This window comes from Schistocerca gregaria, chromosome 2 (assembly GCF_023897955.1).
Source record: "Schistocerca gregaria isolate iqSchGreg1 chromosome 2, iqSchGreg1.2, whole genome shotgun sequence".
Classification (NCBI taxonomy): Eukaryota; Metazoa; Arthropoda; class Insecta; order Orthoptera; family Acrididae; genus Schistocerca; species Schistocerca gregaria.
Genome location: NC_064921.1, coordinates 582,577,938 through 582,598,778, shown reverse-complemented (window position 1 = coordinate 582,598,778; position 20,841 = coordinate 582,577,938). Strand labels below are relative to the sequence as shown.

The following is a 20,841-nucleotide window of genomic DNA, read 5'->3' as shown; positions in this document are numbered from 1 at the left end:
TTGGGACCTACGATTTATCAGGAGCCGATGAAGGTTGACCCTTAGAGTGAGCGGGTGATAGTGGGGAGTTTCAACAAGCGACCTTCGGGCTGGCTGATCTGACGACCGTGGCGCTAAAGGTGAGATCGTAAGTCTCCCGGCTACCTCCTTAGTAGGTAGAGGAGAGGCGAGGACAGTGCTGTATTAACCTGCTGGGAGCACAGTGGGCTTTCTACTGGCGAATAACTTACGAACAGCAAAGGTGGACACCTTTTCCTTCACTCAGAGCTCCTGAATAATTCGTTAACCTTTAAAAATACAGCAATCTCTAGAGGAAACAGCATGGTTGCCCATACAGCTGATGCAACAAGGGGATAGGGTGGACAATCACCCTCATGGGCATCCTTGCCACAGTTAACACATTTGGTTGTATTGGAATACGACTGGCTGGTTTGATTAAACCTCTGACACTGACAGCAACGTTTAGGGTTGAGGATGTAAGAGCACACTGAAGTTCTCATATTGCACTTTAATATGCGGTGGAAGTTGAACTCTGTCAAACAGCAAGAAGAGGGCGCAGGTCGGTATCAGTTCCTTTTCAATCTTTTCATTACTTGATGTACTTCCTAATCAGGCAGGTAATTTTGAATGTCATTTGATAATCCGTCAAGTGATCTTGTACAAACCACCTCGCATGATGAGTTTAAAGTATGGTGCGCATCCACGCGGACAGGGAAGGTGCGCAGCAGTGTAGTTTGAAGCAATTTTTGTGCTTGGAGGTCACTGTTTCTAACAACAAGGTGTCATTTCGTAACTGGGAACAAGACTTTACAGAACCTGCAGTTCTGAGTAATGAAAGGGTTTACTGTTGAAATGTCTTGAACTTTGTCAGACCAAGAAACAAATAGGAGCTTTGGCACTGATGGAAGAATTTTCTGTGGCTATGACTCGTCTAGCTTTCTCTTGGGGGCAGAAGTTGTAGGGGTAGAAGAAACCATTGTGAAAGTATTCCCCATGATTACTGGCATCTCTGATGGCATGCTCCTTCCTAGTGGGGGCCACACTTCGGATCACACGTCCTGAGAAACGGACACAGACTGGCCTGGAGTTCCTCCTCATCAGTTTGAAGGATGAGGTACCTATGAAAAATGATTCCCTGGACCTTATTCAAAGACTGGTCAGGTTTAATGGACACTGATGTTGCCAAGACGATCACAAGAACATAGAGCTGCAAACTGGATGGCAGAAGTTTTGATGATCAGGCAACCTGACCACATCTTACTGAGACACTCCACTTCACAGAACTTTTCTTCAATATTTTCCACAAAAAATAATGTTTTTGCGATGGTGGATGTGTCCCCATTCATCCTAGTACAGACCAGGTAGCAGGGAAAGTGTTTCACCCCAAGACGGCAAGCCGGGCTTTCCTTTCAAGGTGTAGTCAGTAAAGGGAAGTTCGAAGGATCATAAAAAGCAGCATTCAATGATTCATTAGCACTTGAAAAGACAGGCGTATGAGAGTGGTATCAGAAATGTAATCTCTGTGTTGACGAGGGCTCCGCTAGATGGATACGTAACAGTCTCACGACATGGATAGGCTACACATGCTGGTGACAGCGTGGCAGAGGGGCTACAGCAGGGAAGGAAGGGGAGAGAGGAATCCACACCATAGACTCTAGGCAGGGCATCTTTCTCCAAATGGCTCACACTAGGGAGAGAAATTTAGAAGTGAAGGTCAAACTTCAAAGAGGGACCAAAAAAAAAAGCAAAGGGCACAAAACTGCATGGAATACAGGAAACCAGCAGGACAGACAGGTCAATGTAAGTAAGAACACAGGGAGAGGAAGGAGGGGGCACAGGGGGAGGAGCAAGGACAGGGAGGATGCGGCACAGGGGGAGGAGCAAGGACAGGGAGGATGGGGCACAGGAAAGGAAGTACAGCCTAGGAATGAAGACTAGGCTGCAATAGCTCAGGGTTACACGAGTGTCATGCACGAACTCTCAAAAGAAACATGAGCCCCCTGGGGAGGATGCTGCCATTACATCCTACATAAACGCAACACAGTGCCAGTCCCCGCAGTAAGTGGTTTTAACACTTGATGATGAAGGCAGAGATAGCTCTTGAAACCTCAAATGTTTTATTCTAAGTGATGTGGCTTGAAAACCAAGAAGATTTTATTAAAGCATGTCACTGTGAAAGACTAAGGACGCACGGTAAGGTATAGCAAGAACTAGTGGAAGTCTATTTTGAAGCTGAGAGGGCACATACATGTGATGAAAGACAGAGAGAATTGGAAACCCGTGTTAATGTTGTTGAGGGTAAATAAAAAGAAACAAAGTGTAAAGGAGAGATTTAAGGAAACGGCATTTGTAAAAAATAATGTCGTGGCCACGACAGTCTTAGTATGACCAAGGGATATTTTGATTAGAACACATCAAATATTTAATACAAAATCACAGGCATAACCATGAAAAACTCAGCTCTTTTTCAAACTATTATGAGAGTGGAGCTGCAAGCTAGAGCATGCAGATATGCCATGGAATAAGAATTACCAGTACTTCAGGAAGGACTGGCACTAAATTCACACATTATTACTGATTATGCCTACATACCACAGAAACAACAGAAGGCTTAAGCACTTTGTAGAAATGGAAGTCCTAGAATCTAAATTTATATTAGCCTCCGATAGAAGAAAATTTTGTTACTAGCAATTACATAGTGGTTACACACAATACTGGAGACACTTGTGGGTCGTGTAATAATCAAATGGGAAAAATTTTAAAAAGCTCACAGATCTGGTACAACAAATGTACGAGGAGGACAGAGGGATCACTGCGTTAGCCACAAAGGAGAGACTTTAAATGTAACCTTTGATATGAGCATCAGGATGGCAAAAGACGGCTTGGATGTCAAGCCATCTTTGTACTCCTTACCATGCAAGAGTACAAGGAACTGCCAAGTCCAATATGAACAACAATGAGATCTGTGAGTACTGTAACATTTGAATGATGACCCTGAATTCAGACTAGTTTACAATAAATCCTCGGCATCACAAGGGATATCGTGTAAAGACTGAATATATCAGGTTATGGAATGGCCAGTCGTGAACTCATGTTTCAGTCCACTGAGCACACTGTGGATATGTCTGAAAGACATGTATGCTATGATCTCGTTGCATCGCAGACTTTCCATGAACTTTTACAGTTTCTCATTATGAATGGTAGCATAACCTCTGAAGACTTAAGCCCACATACATATCAGGTCATAATACACATTCATGGAGAACATACGTCATCCTGAAACATTCACTCTCTTTTGAAAACCATTCAGGATAAATGGGTAAGTGACTTTATTGTTGACAATTAGTGAATTTCTGATGCGGTTCATGCAATGAATAAGAACCCAATGATGGCACATTGCGTATGTTATCTATAAATAATGAACCTGTATGTGATAGCAACAAATGTTGTCAGCTACTGTTCAATGCAGAGCATCATATTTTCAAAGCATGTTCCATCAGTACGTTTGATCTCTGTCACACTGTTTACTGGAAGCACATTATCAAAAATTTGGAAACCAAATCTCTAACATTAGTTTGAAAGCAATGCTCTTAAGTCACTTGGCCACACCTCGTACACTGTTAATTCATAGCTTCCACCAACCACAAATCGTCTTCCACTCATTTCAAGTTGCAGTGTGTCTGCAGAATCATAATGTGTGGAACAGATAGACTGGCTTTTCAAGAGTATCAGAATTATTATTGGAGCAAAATCTCTTCCTTTGGAAAAGTATTCCCTATGCTGAATTTTACTGAATGGTTAAAGGTGTGTGCCTCAGCAGACCTTTAATCAGGAAACAGGATTCATTAGCTGTGACTAATACTCTGTGTGTGTGTGTGTGTGTGTGTGTGTGTGTGTGTGTTTTACAAAAAGAAAATAACTTACTGAATAAAAACACACTAGTTAGCTCACAATGAGTTATAAAAAAGGCAAATATGAACCATATTTTGTTACCTCATTTCCTCTCGATTTCACCATATCAATTTCCTCAGGCGTAAAACTGGCCATGGATATTGATTTTACCCTGTGAGGTGGTGTCAGTCCGCGGCTGTGAGCAGTAAATTGTAATAAATAAGCTGATAATTGCAGAAATATTAATGAAAATATTTATTTCAAATTAATGTTAAAGAAGGCAGCAAGCAACAATATTCATTATTTTCTGATATATAACAGTGCTGGAACAATATTATACAGACCAGACATGCAGTTTTATATTGCCACAATTATTTAAGATAAGCATGTATTAAGCACAAAGGCATTCAGATACATCATATGCATAATCAAATCCGAGGGGGGGGGGGGGGGGGGCATGGTGGAGGATTGATCAAAATCTTAGGATTACTATAGGGCTAATTTTGTCTCTACAACCTATTATGGAACATGATGTTTTGTGTGTGGTGGCCTGTTCACACACACACACACACACACACACACACACACACACACACACACACAGACAGACAGAGAGAGAGAGAGAGAGAGAGAGAGAGAGAGAGAGAGAGAGAGAGAGATGGGGGGGGGGGGGGGGGAGGATGGATATCTTGCGATGGGTGCACATCGAGGTCTTCAGCACACACGTGAAAACAGTTTGAGACAAGAGAATACATTTAACAGGAGTATACAACAGCACGGAAACTGAAAGTAACAAAATGTGGGAAACTATATAGGTGTGCCCACAAACTTAAGCATGGAACGCCAATATCAAAACATCAACTAAACAGGAAGAAAGTGGTAAAAGGAGGTAAAACAAAGCAGCATATGGATGTGGCTGACTGCAAGAATTAAAAAAAGGTTAAGCCAGCCACCCTGCAACACACTAAACCTCAAGCCTAAAAGCTTACACCAGAGCCCAGACACACCAGAAAATTTTAAAACTTTAGTCACACTCATCTCATCATCAGCTAAAATACAAATAGAGGGCGTATCTCAACCAATATGGGCTTCAGCTCTTGCATCGCAGTAGAAACATATGGCGCACAGGGATATGCACATCACAAGCATCACAAAATTGGGGGGGGGGGGGGTGAAGTGGGGGAGGGGTTCCTCTTGCTGCAGTAAAAAGCTGTATTAAGAGGGCAGTGCCCAATTTGAAGACGGGTGAGGTTCACTTTTCACTTCATCCCACTTGAGCGAACCAGCAGGAGGAATGCCACAGGTGGATAGTTGAATTCACCAATGGCAGCTTATTGTCTGTTACGGTCAGCCACCCATTCCTCATCCCGCAATTGGGCAAACTTCCTATGTAGTACATAAATGAGAGCCTGTATGGGAATAGGACACTGTGCCACATTCTGTTCTCTGCAGGCCTCCTTGGCAGACGGATCTGTCTGTTCATTTCCCACCCCATATGCCCTGCACCGATCAGAACGACACCTGCTCCCCCTGCCATTGAAGCAAGTATAACAGAGATGCTGAGTCGCAGATAGGCACAACGGAAAAAATTGTGACAGTCTTTTTGTTGTGCCTATGTGCAACTCAGCATCTCGACTACATGGTGATTAGCAACTTTCCGTTTCATAATATTGTTGCCTTCTCTGTATCATATCTCACTTCCATAATACAATTGCAATACAGTATTTGTACCAGTTGCAGTTAGCCTTTTGTACCCTGTATATTATCAGATACTTTCAGAATTTCATAAATTATATTAACTTTGTCACAAACTTTTTCTAATGACAGATATGTTATAAATATCTTCTAAAATTAATCACAGCATTTGTAATGTCTTGCATGTTCTTACATTTCTCCAGAAACCAACTTTATCTAGCTACAGGTTGGCTTCTACCAGATGTTCCACTTTTTTGTAACCAGATGGCAAATGGTTTAGCCTTTGGGAACCATGCCTTATTACATAAATATGCTGTGACAACTGAAAATTTGTGCCAGACCGAGACTAGAATCTGGATTTCCTGCATATCAAGAGCAACTGCCACATCATTACCATTCTTGACCACACCTACAACCCTGACTCAAACTTTCATCGTCACCAACAACACCATTTCACATTATTGCACTTTCAACGATTTAATTCCCAGCAAATCATTCATTTCATTTCAGTGCATATGATTTATTTCATATGTATCTCTTGCGGCACAGTAAGACACAGTTCTTGATGGACGCAGTTTCCCGCAGTGGCACTGATCCCACACATTCCATGAAAGAACTGCAAATAGTAGTGTTCAGAAATCAATGGCGGAAACATCACTGACTGTGGGTCTGAGGCAGAAATGGAACTGCACTCAGATAGCCTAACAGTTAAGACGGCTGTTTGCAAAATGCAGAAAATCCAGGTTTGATCCTGATGTGGCACAATTCTTCAGTTGTCCCTACAATTCATTACACTGCAGTTTAAACATACAGTGGGACCTGGTTATAACAACATTCAAAGGACCTTCAAAATTATTTTGTTATAAAGGATCATTGCTGTGACAAATATTCGTTACTTTCAGTCTTTCGTGGTGGCAAATGGAACAGGACAAACTTATTCAGCCTTTTTTTAAAAAAATTTTCATACAGTTTACACTATTAAAGTTACTTGGATACAGCATATACAGCAGTGTGTCTAATACTAACCAAATTTCTTTACTCAGGAATAAAATCATCAGTCATTTTACTCTGCTGTTTATCTGCCCAATACACACTTGCTAAATTACATTCCATACTCATTATTTCATTTGCAATTTCACTGCTTCCTCCCCAGCTTCATAGAAGATATTCCTGGCTTCTAATGTATCACTCACGGTAAGAACATACTCTCCTTCTCCTCCTCCTCTCCCGCCCCCCCCTTCTTCTTCTTCTTCACCTCCCTCGCTCACTCACGGCACTATGACCCTGATTCTTCACTTCATTTCCAATTTTGTCTCCAGTTTCCACTTTGGATGTAACAAACTCATCATCTAGTGTTGCATACATTTCACAGTCGCACTGATTGAGAATTTCACAGTTGATTTCTGGCACAGATGCACACAATGGCAGATTATCAGTGTCATTGAACGTGCCTTTAGTTTCAGCAGCATGACTGAAACAGTTCTTGATGGCTTGGGCTGTGACCGAGCTCCAAGCTTTAGTACTGCACTAGTCACTGACTAACGTTTCATCTGAAACTCTCAAAAAGTCAGTATTCCTTACTTTCTTACCCCTCCTTCACCTGCCAACCCCCCACCCCCCCTTCTTCAACTTTAGTTCGCATTCCATATTCGATAAATTACGATGTGAATCTATGTCCGCTCTTGGAAATAGTTGCTTGCTTGATTCAGGTAAGCGGACCAAACAGTAAGGTCATTGGCCCCATGATCTAGGATGGTAGAAATCAAGGCAGAACCAACACAAACAGCACAGTCCACTCAAGGGAAAGGGATAACGGTACACAGAGGGAAAAGACTCTTGGAAATATTTCTAAATTTGTTTCACTATTATATAACCCATTTGAAACCTTGAAGTGTGCCCCAGTCTCTTCCATGTATTCAACTTCCTTCACTGTTCTTAAACAAAGTGTCTGCAATTAATAAATTGTGGGCTGTTCAAAAAGTATACCAGGAAGTTTCCCCCTTTTCAGTCCTCTCCATCTGTGGTATATTGTGGCATCGTATTTATCTTGGCTAAGGTAATATATTGATTATATTGTTCACAACCATTCCCTTTTTCTTGGTCATTATTAGACCAACTTCTGCACTACCCAATTTTCTTTTGACCACCCTATATTCTCCTTATCAAAAGGCCCATTCTTCCTGCCAATGCATTTCACTTGTTACCATTTTATCTAACTCCATCTATTCATATCTCTTTTTAGTTTGTCTAGCCTACCAGTATTATTAATGTATCTGACTGTTCATGCTCTGACCTGTAGAACATCAGATTGTCAGATCTACTTTTTATTCTGACAATAACCACTACTGATCCCTGCCCCAAATATGAATGGAGGACTATTTTACTCCTTGAATATTTTACCCCAGAGTACTCCTTCACTAAACCACACAGCAGAGTTCCATGCCCTCAGAGTATAACTGCTGTACTTTTCCCCTCGCTTTCCCGGATTCCACAGAAACAGCATAGTAAGACCACGTCAGCTCAGGTAAAAGGAACATTCAATTCAGAGAGCCAATAAATTGGATGCACAATTGCTAGCTAGTACATACCTTTAGAGCCAAAATGTGTACTGCCACCTATGGACATACACCTAAGTGTTTATCACATTACTTGGGCTATTTGGATTCTCTTACCTGATACCGATTTTCCTGAAGTACGAATACGAGAACTTGCCATTGAACAAATCTTCGAATATTGATCTCCCCCCCCCCCCCCCCCCCCCGGACTCAATTTTCATTAACAACACATTTCTTTTTTTTATTATGCAGCGTGCTTCTGAGGTTTCTCACTCAACTGACGGACCTAGTCTTGACACAGTTTTGTAGGAGAGTAGATCAAGCTTTGACTCGTATAGGACACTACTACCAAATCGCACCATCACAAGTGCTAATGACAGTTGTAGGAAAGATGGCTCTCTTCACTGATGGCATGCATGTTCACTGTGTGTTTTGCTTTGAAGAATCAAAGTCTGCAACAACTGTGCAACATAATTTTCATAAAGAGTATGGTAAAGGACCTCAAAGTGTGCCTACAATTTATGAGTGGTATAAGAGCATTGTTAAAATCCTGGTGTTTGGTTTGGTAAGGTACAAAAAGTCCTCAGTTGGGTTAAGTGTTCTACATGACGCCACTATGATTGATTTTTATTTGTCCCATTACTTCCCTTTTGTACTCATATGTATATCTACATTTAAATGTATACTCTGCAATCTACTGTGAGGTGCAGGGAAGAGGGTATGTCCCACTGTACCAGTCACTGGGGTTTCTTCCTGATCCCTATATGTATGAAGCATGGGAAGAATGGTTGTTTGAATGCCTCTGTGCGTGCAGTAATTATGTTTATCTTATCATCACGATCCCTACGTGTGCAATATGTTGGGATTTGTAGTATATTACTGGAGCAATCATTTAAAGCTGGTTCTTTAAACTTTGTCAGTAGACTTTCTCGGGGTAGTTTATGTCTATCTTCAAGAGTCTTTCAGTTCAATTCCTTCAGTACCTCTGTTACACTATCCTACTGTTAAACGAACCTGTGACCATTTGAGCTGCCCTTCTCTGTAGATGTTCAATTACCCCTGTTAGTCCTACCTGGTAGAGGTCCCACACACTTGAGAAATATTCTAGAAATGGTCACACGAGTGGCTTGTAAGCACCACTGTCTTCCCCAAGACAGAACCTATGTGATCATTCCATTTCATATCCTTACAATGTTTTAACCCAGGTATTTCTATGAGTTGATCAATTCCAACAGTGACTCATTGGTAGTCATAGGATATTACATTTTTTTTTTTTTTTTGTTTTCACTTTGTGCAGTGCAAAATTTTACACTTCTGAACACTTAAATCAGTCACTGCACCACTTTGAAATTTTATGAAGATATAACTGAATATTTATGCAGCTTCTTTCAGGCAGGGCTTCATTGTACATAACTCCATCATCTGCAAAAAGCCTGAGTTCCAACATACTTCCCTTTGGCACACCTGAAGCTACTTCTACATCTGACCATGACTCTCCATGGTCCAGATAACATGCTGCATCCTCCCTACCAAAAAGTCCTGAGTCCAGTCATAACTTTCATAATACCCCATATGATCATACTTTTGACAATAAATGTAGATATGGTATCGAGTCAAATGCTTTTTCGGACATCAAGAAATACAGCACCTACTTGATTGCCTTGATCCAAAATTTCAGTATGTTGTGTGAGAAAGGGACAATTTGGGTCTCACATGACCAATGTTTTAAAAATCCATGCTGGTTGGCACTGACAAGGTCATTCTGTTCAAGAAACGTCATTATGTTCAGGTTCAGAATATATTCTAAGATTCTACAACAAATCTATGTTAAGGGGGACATTGATAAAAAACACATACTATTTCAAAAAAGCACCAAATTCACAGTTTTGAAGATATGGCAACAAAGTTTTGTACCACGTTTTCTATGAAAGTAACAAATTTACATATAAAATCCTTTGATTACATAAAGAGGCATAAAGTACCTGGAACTGCTGGTGGATGCAAATGTGAAGGATTTTATCTATTTCGTCACTTGAATATTCTCTGCAAGACTTGTCTAGTTACAGTACATATACAAACTTTTTATTTTTGCAATTAACTGTTCAATGTTAACAAATTTCTTAAGGTATCCCCAAACACCACAACAGTAAGTGAATGAATTGCTGTACATGACAACTAAAGTACTGTGGACAATATACAGTACTTTGCTTCAAAAAGAAATGAACAAAATTCACAACTTTTTCAGACCATGGCCTTTACACTTCAATAAAACTACATCTATATATATACTCCACAAACCACCATGAGGTCAATGGCAGCATGTACGTCACATTGTACTAGTTAGTAGAGTTTCTTCCTGATCCATTCACATATGGAGTGTGGGAAGAACAATTGTTTGAAGGCCTCTGTGAATACAGTAATTAATCTTATCTTTACAATCCCTGTGTGACCAATACATAGGGGGTTGCAGTACATCCCTAAGAGTACCTCATCAGTTTTTTTAACATAATGGACTGGTGTTAATAGAAAACAAGTATATGTAACAGTACATGAAAGAACAGTTATACCTAACAAATGTGACAGTGCATTTACCAAACAGATTTCATATGTTGCTGTCATTCTTTAGTAATAAATTTCATTGTTTTGTGGTGCATCAATGTGTCATTCTTATGTGCTGCATCCAGTTTTCTTAATGCCAATGTTTGTATAAATAACAGCGCTACTTAAACGGCTTCTGGAGAGGACCGACAACAAGGATGATAACTAACTCTGAATTAATAGTTTGGTAACACTAATAGGTACGTCGTAAAACAGGGTACGTTTGCGTAAACAAAGTACAAAATAAAAATTTCAACGCTTTTGAGATCAGAATTCTTGATTTAAGAGAGAGGTATTAGTTTTTTTAGTCAGCGAGAATGACAGTATAACAAAAAGTGATGTAGCCATGTAATGAAACAGCCTTGTAAACACCCAGTAATTCACCGCGGAAAGGGGGCTACTGTACCTTCCCGCAAAAGATTGTTTTTCTGATAAGCGTTTAGATTACGTTCGCACCTTTTTCGCACTAGCACATGCAAAAAAATAATTCAGCACTAATAATGAAATATTCATATGTCGTTGAAATGCAACCGCACCACGATGAGAGGCAACAGCAATGTTACAAACAGGCTGTCAGAACCCACTGTCAGTAGAGCATTTGCTGTATAATGAAGTCTTTAACAATTAAGTGATAGCAGTTATACACTTACAGCATCCCCGAGCATGATGTGCAAACAAATGATCCAATTGTCATGTTCACGTAAGTCGGCCCTCTCTGATGACAATCAAAACACTCTTTGTTTGCTGGTAACGACACTAATTCCCGTAATATTTTTAAGTGCTTGTCATCTTGCTTCTTCCGTGCGGAGGCCATGTTGCATTTCTCTTCTTTATTCACCAGCGCACGTCTCTCAACTACAACGATTTGATGGGCTGCAACACAGATATTCAAGGGGCAAAGGTCGTGGAACTGTGCCCTGTCGTCGGTTAGACAGTAAAACGCTTAACACGTTATAGTTACATCAATAGACTTTTTTGCCTCATATGTATTACTCAAATCGCCGCTGTCAGCCGTCCAACTCGAGGTACTACCCACATTCCAGTACACAGCCAATATTCGAGGCGCAATGAAAGCCAGTTACATATGTTGTTTAAGCAAAAATAAAGATACTAAGTTAAATTCTTTGTAGATTCGCGTGCTGCGTGAAAGCATTGGAAGAACTGCTCACTTTCTATCTGGCATTATCATTTTAAGGCCGAGTATTTTGTTTTAACTTTCACCAAGTAATCAGAAACTGAGCTACGACTGATGCTAGACGAATGTTAGGCGTGTTTTTCAAATAACTTGAAAATGTGAACAAATGATATTGCCTGACAATGTCTTGTCTCCCTGTGGGTCTACTTATGCATCTTCCTTGCATCTCGATATTTTATCCGAAATATTAATTGAAAATAAGCATTAAATGCGTGAAAGGACGCCCACAAGTTGCCAAACAACGAGTAGTGGAAATTCGGAATTTATATGTTTCTGAAAACGAGGATCCTTTAGAGAGAATTACACCGTCGCTGTGCGCGCATATTTTGAAACTGATTCACTATTTTCGTTATTCTGAAAAAAAAAATCCCTACGAAAAATCAGCAAAAGCAAGGCTTACACTTATGAAACCTATGACAACGCCCCAAAAAAATCTTTTTTTTTTTTTTGCCTGGCCCCAGACTACAACAGTGAATGTCTGCAAACAATCGAGTCGAGTTATTTCCAGCATTGTCATGTTTACTTCAACTTATTTCCGTGACTAACAGAGCTTCGCAGATTTTAATTTTTTTCTTTCGGTTTTCAAGGGAAGTATGCAGTATATCTCTATTTTTTAACATTCATAAGCAGCTGTCGACTTGTGGGATTACTCGCACGCCGAAAGAATCACCATTTTTGAGCGAACAATTTCTTGTTGTTTCTTGTACAGCAGTTGTGTAAGACCATAAAACTGTAGAAAAAATAAAATCTGGTTAGTGCTTCGAAAAATACTGCCTTGATTAAAGAGTGGACATCCTTCTCTACTTAGCAAGACATAGTAGTAAGTGGCAGGAAGACTCTATAGGCACTGAAAATTATTGTTTGTTCCATGCCCTCCATTTGAGTTACGAATTTAATTGTTTTTATTCAGTCAAGAATTCTTTACTCATTATGGGACACGTCGTTGTCCATAACACACACACACATCACTTTGCATAATAGACAATACGTTATAGATACTGTAGTAACAGAATAACTGAATGTCAATGTTAATACACAGGATCCCAAGCTCGAATTTGGAGCAGCAGTTTTTTTTTTTTTTTGCTTTCATGTTTTTAGTATTTGCATGTCGCAAAAAGTTTCTAACTGAATAGGAGCAGTGAACTTATACTAAATGTCCACTGAGAATTCTTAACCAAAGAGAAGGAATAAATAACGTAGTTTATCATTGTAAGTCGACATAGCAGGATTTGTACAGCAAGTTTCAAAAGCTTATGTTCTTATTGACCAGACATACAAGTTGTCTTTTGCCCGTTTATTATGTTCATCAATATTAAAGTTTTTCTTTTAATCTCTTAAACGCTTTCTCGTTTCTTTCCAACTTTCTGGAACAAAAAATTTGGTAAATGTTGAGACTGAAGGCTTTAGAGAGAGTAACAGTCAGTTGAGCGTGTTGTATACCTCTTAAAGCTCAATTTTTGGTCAATAAGGTGTGTGAGCTAAGTGATGTGGCGTCTGTAATGTTATTCTACAGCAAATAAAGCGGCGGAATTCGGGAAAGTAAGCAATTGTTGCAGCCTAGAAGTTGGTTTTATTAGGAAAACATAAGCTAAAACATATTATATTCTGTATTGCATTTTATTCCTTTACACTTCTGCTACCTGAACTCATATCAAAGCACATGTCTAATAATGTTGTTTCTCCTGAAGTCGGAGGGCTCTTTGAGTTTATTGACACATATATGTTACAGGTTTATTTGAGTTCAGCAGTGATTTTTTCTGTGTTTGTTAATAATTTATTTCCTTTAAACCAACCAATTTGTTGTCTGTTAGCCTATGTATAGCTGATTGTAGTTGCATATGGGTTTTTCTCTTAGGAAAGATTGTCATCTGCAAAGAGGGAATTTATTAGTGACTCAGTATTGAGATCTAAGATTTTTCTGTGGCTTGGTTCTAAAAGGACCAATGTCAAGAATCTTGGTTTTAAGTTATAAGCTTCTGAACATTTTCTGTCATTTTCTGACAACTATTAACAACATATTTGGGGCTATTTGTTACTATCATTATAGTAAATCAACCTAACTGAAGCTTATTTTTAATGATAGATTTCTAAAATTTTCAACTTTAAAATTGAAGGACTTAGAAGGACATTGGCCCTTTTTAACATCATGAACTCTCTTGAGATGAATACACTAAGCAGATTCAGAAGGATGTAGGTTGCTGTAGGTACTGGGAGATGAAGAAGCTTGCACAGGACAGAGTAGCATGGGGAGCTGCATCAAACCAGTCTCAGGACTGAAGACCACAACAACAACAACAACGAACTCTCTTAAATTATTTGACATTGGCTTTTTGGACGTCAGGGTCAGGTACACTGAATAACCAGAAACAGGTAATTTTAAGGTAAATGTTTCCTTGCACTCATTAATTAAATCACTTTATTCATTCCTCGAGAATTTAATAACTGATAGCAATTATTAAAAACTATAAAACTCCTCCTCAACAGGCTATGAAGGCCCATCGGTACCAATTGTCCGCCATTTCATCCTCAGCTCACAGGCATCACTGAATGCGGATATGGTCATCACACCACTCTCCCTGCCATGTGTCAGTTTCTGAGACCAATATCAACTGTTACATGTTCCAAAAATCATATTTTAGCACCGAAAATCATGAAAACACTGTTTGGTCTCATAATCAGGGGGAAACTGTTTATTCACATTTCTTAATATCAGGCATATAATTGCCATACACTATGGCTGATACTGTAAAAGGGGAGAGAAAAAAATAATCATTCGTTTCCGTCATAATCAGCTCCTCATGCTCCCCTTCATGAGATATCTGTTTATCTTTTTCATCTGACTGTGTATTGGCTCTCAGATGATTCATGAACTGCATGTAGAATGGACGAATGCTTACATTGATGTATGAAAGGAGATTCCTTAATTCCTTTTCTGAAATGGATACGATGGCATCAGAGATAGGTGCAAGTTTTGGCATAGACGAGTGTCGAGTTTTCTTTTGTTCAGATTTATCATCTTGAATGCTTCTTCTGAGGAGTAACTTTGTTTGTGGGAGACAATTCCTGGCATGCCTGAGTGATACTTCTTCCATTTTATCTTGCTCCAAACAACAGGATTCCCTTCTGTGTTAATTTTCTTATGCAGATAATGACTTCTCATAAAGTCTTTAAAGTTGTAGAAGTCCTTTGTTCCACCTCAATTGCAGTTATGGGTGGCTTTTGGGGAAACATGCGTATTAATTTGGTCTAGTCTCTTGGCAGCTGTACTTCAACAGTTGTTGTTTTCTTTGTCTTCTCAATGGCTGCATGGACGGAGTCAGCTTGCAAGTGAGTATGTCCAATTTCAAGAAATTTGTGGTTGATTTCCAAAGCTCTTTCCTGAATCATGAATTCTTCCACTACTCACAGAAACATGATGGCAATAAAAATATTTTCGTTTTGTTTGGCACACGAACCGCTGTACAGGTGTACCTCAACAATTTCGTTGGCCAGTTTCATCAAATATTCATGTAGACAAGAAGCTATTTCTTGGCCACCTGTTCCTGCAACTGTTTCATTCAAAATTTAAGATACGGCGAACATTCTTCATGTCTCTCTATGTAGACGGTCAAGTTGAAGGTCCAAAGTTGTCTTTTGCCACGCCACAGCATAGGAAAAGAGTGGGTAGAAATTTTTGCAAATCAAACACTGGAATTCTGCTCAGCTTTCCTTTTATCATTGTCTTTCTGATCGTAAGCAGCCTTGGCAAAATCCAAATGTTGCTGTCATTCCACCTCAACTTTACAGCAATTAGCATCATTAGCACAATTCTTGAGTATCATGGCATATTTGTCACATTTTGCACAAGTGTCAGTCTTCAGTTTGTGGAAGATAACATGCTTCACTTCTTGGCTTCATACCATTGGGTTAGCAAAATTCTTGATAGAGTCAATACATTGCTGAAATACTCAAGTTTGGAGATAAACATTTTTTAGAAGAATGAGATCGAGAATAATGGATTTCGTAGGAAGGAAACATGTTAATGTATTCCTTTATTAAATTAATGTCGTCAGATCGAATTTTCGGATGATTAGAACGTTTACCACATCCATCTTCACAACACTCCTCCTGTATAGCCCTGTCTTTTCTCCACAATTATTCTTACCTTCATTTGTGTCAAAGAAAATGTACTAAGGAACATATTCTCACATACTTCTATCTTAGTTTGCAAGGGACTGTACAGAAAGTACTTCCTGGAATATTTTCGCCTGCTTGCAGTTCCGTCATGTTTGTTCCTCCAATGCTCCATGTGTTTCTTTTCCTCAGACACATGATTAGCTATGAACTGATTTTGAGCTTCTGGGGAGAATTTGTAATATTCTATGAACATCTCCTCTCTCTCATCGTCATTTACTTTTCCTCCGTAATTTTTCCTGCAGTTGCACGATGATTTGAGAACTTTAGCAGGTATAACTTTTCCTTTGGACATCACATATTCCTTTGCTGCATTTTCAGTTCTTTCCTCCGATTTTTCTCCCACAATTTTTCGTTTCGCTTTCTTTTTCTGGATGAATCCTGTGGATCACATTTCTTCATCCCCCTTCCACTGAATCTTGTTGTTCCATTGCCATGCTGCTGTTGAATTAAATCAATGCCTCCAATCTTTGAAGATCTTTTAACTATTTTTTGTACAGCTATATTCCCTCTGTCATTGCTTTCATCACTACTTTCGTCACCACTTGGAACATATTCATCGGAATCTTCAAATACATTTTCATCAGAACTTGAAATCACGTCTGCCAATAATTAGGAACATGCATTTCCGTCTGTACTGGTGCTGGGATGACTTTCAACAAAATAAAAATGAAATAAATTTAATAGGCGGTTGATAATATTTTATATTGGCATCAAGTACAGATACCAGTAAATTTATGGTCTTGTGTTGGAAAAAATGCTCCTGATAGCAGTTTATTTTAGTAAACTTACCTTCAACACAAAGTGAAGGCTTCAGCAGTTATATTTCAGGTGCAGTTTGCTCCTCAAGCTCTTGCTTATCACCTCTGTGAAACATGATCTTTGTGCCCATTGTCTAGTCCCCTCACTTACAATGCGCCGAATGGTTAGGGGAATTGTTAAAGGAACAACTCCTATTATGGTTTATTCCCACCAGATTTAAGTCCAATGTCACAGCACTGTTTGGATTGCTGAAACCATGTGTCAGCAAAAACGGACAATGTCGACATTGGCCCTTCTTATAAGAAAAGGAGAATAAGATGGAGAAACAATGTCAAGATTGGCCCTTTTCTGATGATTGGAAATTCGATAAAATACTTTTGGGCTTACATCTTAAACCCCCAGTATCTCTCATCCTATGTGTCTTAGACACTGGTCGTTTTAACATTAGGAAGAGCACATGAAACTATATGGCCTACACCAATAAAACCAGTTTTGACCTATATTGACATTGGCACTGTTAGAACCAAGCCACAGATATATGCAAAGGTTGGAAAGATTTGGCCGAAAACTAGATACATGACAGACTGTACTTTTTTTCCCAAAATATAAATTAGTATTTTGATTTAGCTTTTGCTACTTCATATTTTTGATTTATCAAACGTGAGATGTGTTAAAGTAAACAAATCAGAACTGTGTGTTTCCTCACCTCTCCTATGGTGGTGCTTGGTTTTGTTTTGTATGAATTTATGTGTTACTAAGAGTTATTTTATTTTCCATGCTTTTACTCTATGAAGTTTTTTGTTGTTATGTGTTGTCTTTTAGATATTAACAGGAGAAGATCACTGTTCCTAAAGGTGTTGTGTTCTTGTGTTCTTGCTATAAAATTATATCCTAAGTTCACCACAACAGGTTATAGGCCCAGGTTTGAACGCTTCAGGTAGTGAGAATTATAGAATCCTTTCGCCAGACTATTTTTCCAGTTACTAGTATATTCGTGAGACTGCAAGATCTGTGGAATGGTAGTTGAGTGATGACAAGTCGTACAAACATTCTCAAGTCGTCAAGTGAAGATCAGTGGGAAACATGAAAATGGCAGATTCAAATTCGTTTAAACGGACATTCTCTTTATTCAATTATAGACGGTACACGTCGGTGTCCGTCAGTGGCGGAAGGAAGACGAACCGATAGGCGCTGGCAACGCTCAGGCAGCTCATATCATTGGCATGGAGCACAATGAGGAACCTGCTATTCAAGTAAGAAAGAAGACTCAAGCAAAAGAAATTTGGAACACGCATGCATCAGTATTTGAAGAATATTCATTGCAGCAAATATATACGTTGTTCGATTGCTTCTTTGAAACGTCAAAAGATGACGTCACATGAATAGCAAAACACAAGTCGCTATTTCAAACATTTTCCATGACATGCGCAGTGAAATGAACAAAGTTAAGCCAAATGCGACTTTGCCCCCTTCGCTGCTCCACCATCGTATTTTCAAAACATTTGGACCCGAATATCTGTTTTACAGGTCGACCTGGTATCGTGTTCCTGAATGTGAGCAGAAGACAAAAATTCTTATTGAGAATTTGCGTTGGATTGGACGTACACAGCACGTGTTATCTGTGCAATCATGCCTACACGGTCAATACCACAGTTCGACCGCGTCCGCATTGTTAGTTTGTGCCAGGAAGGGCTCTCAACAAGGAAAGTGTCCAGGAGTCTCAGAGCGAACCAAAGCGATGTTATTCGGACATGGAGGAGACACAGAGAGACAGGAACTGTCGGTAACATGCCTCGCTCAGGCCACCCAAAGGCTAACACTGCAGTGGATGACCGCTACCTACAGATTATGGCTTTGAGGAACCCTGACAGCAACGCCACCATGTTGAATAATGCTTTTTGTGCAGCGACAGGGCGTCATATTACGACTCAAACTGTATGCAATAGGCTGCATGATGCGGAGCTTCACACCCGACATCCATGGCGAGTCCATCTTCGCAACCACAACAACATGCAGCACAGTACAGAGACCAACATGTCAAATGGACCGATCAGGATTGGGGTCACGTTCTCTTGACCGATGAGTGTCGCATATGCCTTCAACCAGACAATCGTCGGAGACGTGTTTTGAGGCAACCCAGTCAGGCTGAGCGCCTTTACACACTGTCCAGCGAGTGCAGCTAGGCGGAGGTTCCCTGCTGTTTTGGGGTGTCATTATGTGGCGTCGGCGGACGCTGCTGGTGGTCATGGAAGGCGCCATAAAGGCTGTACGATATGTGAATGCCATCCTACTGATAGTGCAACCATATCAGCAGCATACTGGCCAGACATTCGTCCTCATGGATGTCAATTCGTGCCCCCATCGTGCACATCTTGTGAATGACTTCCTTCAGGATAATGACATCGCTCGACTAGAGTGGCCAGCATGTTCTCCAGACATGGACCCTATCGAACATGCCTGGAATAGATTGGAAAGGGCTGTTTATGGACGACGTGATCCACCAACCGCTCTGAGGGATCTACACCGAATCACCGTTGAGGAATGTGACACTCTGGACCAACAGTGCCTTGATGAACTTGTAGATAGTATTCCATTACGAGTACAGGCATACATCAATGAAGGAGGACGTACTGCTGGGTGTTAGAGGTACCGATTTGTACAGCAGTCTGAACCACCACTTCTGAAGGTCTCGCTGTATGGTGGTACAACATGCAATGTGTGATTTTCATTAGCAATAAAAATGGCGGAAATGATGTTTATAGTGATCGCTATTTCAATTTTCTGCACAGGTTTCGGAATTCTCGGAACCGAGGTGATGCAAAACTTTATTGACGTGTGTATACACCTGATGGATCGATTGATTATACCATGCTCGTTTGGTTGTGTGTGGTATGTTTCAACATCCTGGGTTTGATTATGATGAAGCTTTTAGTCCAGTAGCTCGCTATGATGTCATTCGTGCTGTAATAGTGACTGACGCAGAAGAAAATTTGAAACTTGGTCAATTCGACGTTAGAACTGCATTTTTATATGTGACTTGGATACAGGAATATACATGACTCAGCCTGAAGGTTTCGATGACGGGTCAGGTCGTGTGTGGCTCCTTAAGAAATCATTGTATGGGCTTCAGCAAGCACCTCATTGCTGGAATAATAAGTTTCATTCATTCGTGGAAAAAATGCCTTTATTAGTTCGACCGTAGGTCCTTGAATTTACATTCGACAAACAGGATAATTACTGAGTGCTATTTATGTCGATGATGCACTTATTGCAGGAACAACTCAAAGTGCAGTGAATTCGTTTTTAGATATTTTAAAGACAAAATTCAAAATAACAGTGGGTCTGTACGCTCAGTTTCATGCATGCAAATAGAGCAAGGAAAGTCTGGCTTGTTTAATTCACAGCGAGCAATTACAGAGAAGATTGTTTGAACATGGCTGATTCGAAACCATTAGGAAATTCCTGTGGTAATAAACAATTAGACAATGAATACAATGTTCCTTATTCTTCAGCTGTGGGGTCATTAATGTACCTGACGTGCTCTACACGTCCAGATGTCGCTCATGCTGTTTCAAAAGTTGCTCGATCTATGGCTAAACCCACTTCTTCTGATCAGAATGCAGTAAAACGTTTTTTCAGATATCTTTGTGGTACTTCAGACTTAGGTGTCTTCTGTAGTTCATCTAGCGGCTAACTTTATGCCTATGCTGATGCTGACTTTACTGGCCACACTAAAACAAGACAATCAATAAATTTATTTGTTCAATGATTGACAACATGGTTGTATCGTGGACATCTGAACTACAGAAGTCAGTTGCTCTGTCCACCACTGAAGCAGAGTTCGTTGCTGCAAGTGAAGGAGCCAAGCAGTTAGTATGGCTTAACAGACTGCTATTGGACATCAGTGGAAAAAGAAACATGCCCATATTGTTAATTGAGAATGCGAGTGCCATGAAATTAGTGAAAAATTCA

At 39.9% G+C, this 20,841-nt stretch overlaps 1 protein-coding gene across 4 annotated transcripts in view; it reads right to left on the bottom strand.

The window, feature by feature from the left end:
• LOC126333508 (arf-GAP domain and FG repeat-containing protein 1) overlaps positions 1–12,359 on the bottom strand; it is a 97,226-nt gene extending 84,867 nt beyond the window's left edge. Inside the window, exons 1-3 of one of the 4 annotated variants that reach the window (XM_049996744.1) lie at positions 11,701–12,262; positions 11,390–11,612; positions 3,994–4,087 (exon numbers count right to left, since the gene is read on the bottom strand). In XM_049996744.1, the coding sequence (XP_049852701.1) occupies positions 3,994–4,087; positions 11,390–11,553 (258 nt within the window). In that variant the 5' untranslated portion in view covers positions 11,554–11,612; positions 11,701–12,262. Of the gene's footprint in view, positions 1–3,993; positions 4,088–11,389 lie in introns of all 4 variants that reach the window. The other 3 variants (XM_049996742.1, XM_049996743.1, XM_049996741.1) reach the window with 3 other exon arrangements.
• Between the last annotated feature and the right edge of the window lie 8,482 nt (positions 12,360–20,841).